The sequence below is a fragment of the Sinocyclocheilus grahami genome, unplaced genomic scaffold, assembly GCF_001515645.1.
Source record: "Sinocyclocheilus grahami isolate Dianchi unplaced genomic scaffold, SAMN03320097.WGS_v1.1 scaffold911.1, whole genome shotgun sequence".
Lineage (NCBI taxonomy): Eukaryota > Metazoa > Chordata > Actinopteri > Cypriniformes > Cyprinidae > Sinocyclocheilus > Sinocyclocheilus grahami.
Window position 1 is genome coordinate 508,037 of NW_015506090.1, and position 5,938 is coordinate 513,974.

The 5,938-nt window shown below is 40.6% G+C and overlaps 1 protein-coding gene across 1 annotated transcript in view; it reads right to left on the reverse strand.

Moving 5' to 3' along the window:
- LOC107564117 (pro-neuregulin-1, membrane-bound isoform-like) overlaps positions 1 to 5,701 on the reverse strand; it is a 121,635-nt gene extending 115,934 nt beyond the window's left edge. The window contains exon 1 of the mRNA XM_016249113.1: positions 5,027 to 5,701. Coding sequence (XP_016104599.1) covers positions 5,027 to 5,513 — 487 coding nt within the window. The 5' untranslated portion in view covers positions 5,514 to 5,701. The remainder of the gene's footprint in view (positions 1 to 5,026) is intronic.
- Between the last annotated feature and the right edge of the window lie 237 nt (positions 5,702 to 5,938).

Below are 5,938 nucleotides of genomic sequence, written 5' to 3' on the forward strand. Positions count from 1 at the left end.
GGTTGCCATGAGGAACTTGTTTCTGTAGGTCTATGTAAATGATATGAAGATAGTCTTACTCCAATGAAACAGTCAAATGCTCATGAAGTGACTCTTAGAGGGATTCAGAGGGGGATTCAACACCGCGCATGCCATTTACATACACAGAGACACGCAGAACATGCTGGATTCATATTTAAATCGTATTTTTTGCGGCTTAATATTTACAGATACTAGTCCATATTGCGACTCTATTTAAGTGTACTGACCTACTTTTGATTAATTCATCCAAACTTTGACAAATTCCGTGACATTCCGCGTCATACAGTAAATTCCATTTCTGACTGGATTCCGCAATTCCGTCTGCGTTCTCTGCATTGCGGAAATCATAGATAATATTGAGGTGTTTTGCAACTTCAGTGTAACGTTAGTGGATTGGGATCTATTGCAACTTAAGCAACGTCTGCTGCTGCCTTACCTTTGAGAGACAACTGATGCGTGATCAGTGAAGCAGCTCCAGTTAGCAAGCACTTTTGGAGTGAGAGTGAATTCCGCATTGATTGGTCGGACTCATGACTCCCAACAAATCAGATGAGCGGTGGGTCGGAGACTGCTTTAGGCCACAGAGTGGTGAGTTCTGACAGGCTGCATCAGAGCCAAATAGCGCGTTTCAAAATTAAGTTATTTTATCGGCGAATCGGTTTTGAAAATGACCGATACCGATAATCATAAAAATGCTTAATATCGGCGCCGATAATTGGTTGACCCCTAGTATGTATGTATGTATGTATGCATGTATGCATGTATGTATGTACCAAGAGCTTCTTAAAAACCACAACAAATTCCTTGTGTGTTTGCGCACACTTGGCGAATAAAGCTGATTCTGATTTAATTATTGGACCAAAAACCTCTGCATGTAACAACCTAAAACACTGTCTAACACTTGATGGCTGCTTTATTAATTCCTCGTCATCAGTTAGGAATCTAGGTGTGCTATTTGACAGCAATCTTTCCTTTGAAAACCATGTTTCAAGCATTTGTAAAACTGCATTTTTCCATCTTAAAAATATATCTAAATTACGACATATGCTCTCAATGTCAAATGCAGAAATGTTCATTCATGCGTTCATGACCTCAAGGTTAGATTATTTTAATGATTTGGGTGGTTGCTCTGCACGACTTAAACTCCAGCTGGTCCAAAATGCAGCAGCTAGAGTTCTTACTAGAACCAGGAAGTATGACCATATTAGCCCGGTTCTGTCAACCCTGCACTGGCTCCCTATTGAACAACAAATACATTTTAAAATCTTGCTAATTACTTATAAAGCCCTGAATGGTTTAGCACCTCAGTACTTGAGCAAGCTCATATCACATTATAATCCTTCACGTCCACTGCAATCTCAAAATTCTGGCCATTTGAAAGTGAAAGTGACATGTGGCTCAGTATGGTGACCCATACTCGGAATTAGTGCTCTGCATTTATCCCATCCAAAGTGCACACACAGCAGCAGTGAACACACACGCACCGGGAACACACACCCGGAACAGTTGATAGTACCTAGGTATTATCACCCTTAGTTGATAATACCTAGAATATCAAAATCAACTGCGGGCGGCAGATCCTTTTCCTATTTAGCGCCCAAACTCTGTAACAATATACCTTGCGTTGTTCGGGAGGCAGACACACTCTGTCAGTTTAAATCTTACGGTTCCAGTCTGTATTCAGATCAGATGGTGGATCAACACCTAGAGACGACCTCTACAGCCCCGAATGTCAGCGTAGACCATGTCAACTAGATGAGCCCCAGAGAAAGGTCCCCTGCGAAGACATCATCACCTCAACAACCATCGGCACAAGACCACGGGAAACAGACGAGTCCTCTGCACAATCTGACCTGTGTTGCAGCCTGGAATTAAACCACACCATGCTGGTTTCGTCTGTTCAGAGGAGAACTGGCCCCGACTGAGCCTGGTTTCTCCCAAGGTTTTTTCTCCATTTCTGTCACAGATGGAGTTTTGATTTCTTGCCACTGTCGCCTTTTGCTTGCTTAGTTGGGGACGCTTGACTGATTCCACAGACATTATTGGAAGAGAGGAAACATCACTGAATTATCAATGAACTGACTTTAGCTGAAAAATGACTCTTTGTTATTGTCTTCATGCATTCACAAACTATTTTCCTGTTTGACACTGTAAAGCTGCTTTGACACAACCAGTATTGTATAAAGCGCTATATAAATAAAGGTGATTTGACTTGAATACATTTGTCCTGAATGATGCAATTACACATAAAATTTACATACATTTAATTAATTGTAAAATTTTGTTAAAGCAACTGTAAGTGTCACTACTGAAGTCATAACACAAATACAGACCCAGACTACTTTATTTTGTATTCTAATAGAAATTTGTCCCAATAAAATAGCAAAATAGCACTGCACTTGCCATTGTAATTAGATAGTAAGCAACATCATAAAACTGCAGGGTAGTCACACTTTTGGTTTTCTAGGAGCTCATGTTGAATGTGGGCCATTTGAATGCAGAATAAAGATGGGATTATGGGATAATCTGTGAAAGGACAGAGGATTATGACTGGGCTATCTCTGTAACCCTTCTGAGATATGTGCACTGACTTAACTTCAGCTCTCATACTCATCTGCCACAGATCCAGCTCATGCGCTGTCCTACAATAAATTCTCTTTAGTACACACTCAAAAGTTTATGCAATGCAATAAAAAATAAAACAAAACAAACAAAAAGATTAATAAATAAACTGTAATGCTTGGCATATGATGTGATGCTATTTTTCTTTGAAGCATTAACTTTGGATTTTGTGTGAGTGATATTATTCACTGTAGTAAAACAATGAAAACATTCACAAGTAAAAAACTAATGAAGTTTAAAAAAATAGATTTGTAAAAGTCCAACAACCTGCCAGAACAAGGGTGTCCAAACCTGCTCCTGGAGGGCCAGTCCTGCAGAGTTAGCTCCAGCCCCAATTAAACACACCTGAACCAGCTAATTTAGGTCTTATTAGGCATACTAGAAACATCCAGGTGTGTTGAGGAAGTTGGAACTAAACTCTGCATGACACCGGCCCTCCAGGACTGAGTTTGGACACCCCTGTTCTAGAATTTTTTCGTCTTCATCATATATTCCACTTTGCTTCAGCTAAAGCCAGGGTTCATTCAGTAATACCCTCTCCTACAGGGAATTGTAAATCAATACGTTTCAAAAAAGAAAATGAATAATGTTACTATCTGACACAAGGACGGAATTTGTAGTTCCCTTAGGAGTCAAAGACTTACTAATACAAATACTAACTGTATTGTATATCATGATATTGGATCACAATCTGAATCTAAATCTCACTTACAAAAAAGACACGGTGAAAATCAGGAATGTGTTAAATGTATCAATTTGACATATGCTTTTCATTCTTCTTCAACATTGAATAATGTCCACAAGCTATTTAGAATTCTCAACGTCAAATTCTCATAATATACCAAAGCACAAAGAGGAAAGAGGAGAGGAGAGGAGAACATTCACATAAGGACTGGAAGTAGAATGACCTTCACTAACATCAGATGGCAACAAAACCAGCACAAGTGGTAATTAAACACATTCGACAGGCATCTGTGTGCAAGTCCAGCACTACTGGAATGAATGCTCAAGGCAAACTCAAGCTTAACAAGTTGTTGAATCTTTTGTACTAATATATATATATATATATATGTGAGAAAACACAAAGCATCATTGAGCTCATGAACATCTCAAAGCTTCTTACAGCATTACTGCTGCATACAGTCGATGAAGCAATACTTGGAATTGGAGGATTTCATCTTGCGATTACAACGGATGCCAAATTCAAACAAAGGCAGCTCAATCACAAAGCCAAAATATTATTCCGTTTTCTAACACAAACCTTTCACAGACATGCTATTATATTGCTGGTCTCATATCTATTCATAACCAAAACAAACTGATTCACTAATGTGTAGTGCTAGAATATCGACACTGTTGGTGCAGGCATAACAACTTGTGTAGCCTCATAAAAATACACGCTCATACTAAAATGTAACTATACTTAGAACTTGTGTTTAAGCACCAAGCAAAATCAGCTAACTGTAGGTAACCAGGTTAGCAGACAATGTATGTCAGTTTAGCAAACAAAAGGTTAATAGAAAACATTTAACTTTAGATTCCTTTCATCATTCATCAAAATGCCTTTAATTGAAATACTAACAACTCATCTAACCGTTAACCCTTAAGATCTGTATGTACACAAAGGTTTTTCAAACATTGCATGATGTGACATTCAGAGCTAATCAACCCTGACAGCTTTATGCAGGAGCCCATCAAGCCAAAAGTATCCTGGAATTGTCTCTAGCTGAAATTATAAGGTTTAGCTTCAATGCAGAGGCAACAAGGTTGAGCAGGAATTTGTGTAATCCATCAGAATCTGGTGATGACATTAGTGACCATAATCTCTGCTGAAATCCTGCCAAAAACACAGATTTCAGGCAATGGCAGTCCAGCTTTTAAATAATTATTTTGCATGGCGTGAGCTTGAGTGAGCCTGAAGGAGAGCCAAAAATTAAAAACAACTGTTGTCCATACATGGTCATGTCAAACGGTTCAAACAAGTTAATAAAACATTGTGTCTAACTGTCTGACATAGACATCTTCAGAGGATGCATGCTTAACTAGTCTGTAAAATTTATTTAGTTCAAATGCAGGCTGTAAAGGATGTCTGCCAATGTCAATGTCATTGTACATGTCATTGCATTACCGCTGTATTCTTTATAGAATATTGGCGTGTCAATACCATCATGCATCATTCAGTACCATGATATTACCATATTATAGCATCACCATATTCGTCCCCGAGCTCCACTTTATCACCAAGATCAACAGGAGACAAAACAAAGCAAAACAAAACAAAAACCTACTTTAGTTTCGCTACTGTGTATCACTGAATCGGCTCACACGTGGATATGATTATTTATGAACATGAACATCCAGCAGACAGTTAAAAGTGTCTTACCGCAGTCCTGACAGAGCACCTGACTCACATTCTTCCTCACGGTGCGCTTGGTCTCCACCGGCGGGAAAACTGCCGTGAACACGGACGTGTCATTTGTGGGTTCCATAAAGAACATGTACTGGATCCCGGTGTTGAGATGGACACATCTGCCATCTTCAAACCAGATGAGAGACACCACAGAGTCCTTGAGCAGCCCTCCCGCCTTCAGCTGCCACACCTGCTGCACTCTGATGCGCACCTGCCGCGACACGTTCACCGGCGACTCACCCCGCGTTTCAGTCCAGTTCCGCTCTGCTCGCTCTTCCTCCTGCAGCTTCCCCTCAAACACGACCCCTGAGCGGCGCGCGAGCTCCTGCACTGACGCCGCGGGCGGAGAACAAGCGAAGCTCTCACACTGGACCGCGCACGTCCACATGGACAAACATACAGCCACTCCACAGAGAGCGGAGACCGAGAAAGGACTGCGTTCTGACGGAATCGCCCGCATCCTCGCGCGCGTTTCTTGCGTTCAGCTGGATGAATTAAAGTGGACCAGAAGGAGTGAACAGAGAGGAGCGTGGGTTCTGATGGCTTTTCAGCTGATCGTATTACAGGAGGCGGGGTGAGAGAGAGATCTCAGCCGCGTGCGAGGATTTCCCCACCGCGACGCGACAAAGGACGGGTCATCGCGTCGTGTGTGGAATTGCCGACATAATTTGTGCTCAATTAAATGGCTAGGGATTTGAAAATATATTAAATATATAACACTGTGAAAACTCAAAACAAAAACAAAACAAAACAAAAAAAACACAAAGTCATCTTCCACAACATTTAAAAGTTTTTGGGCAAAATTGAAATGGCTTTTAAAACAAAATCTTAATCTCAAACCATTGTTTGGCCAACAGAAACCAAAAGCCAAATTAAAGTAGGCTA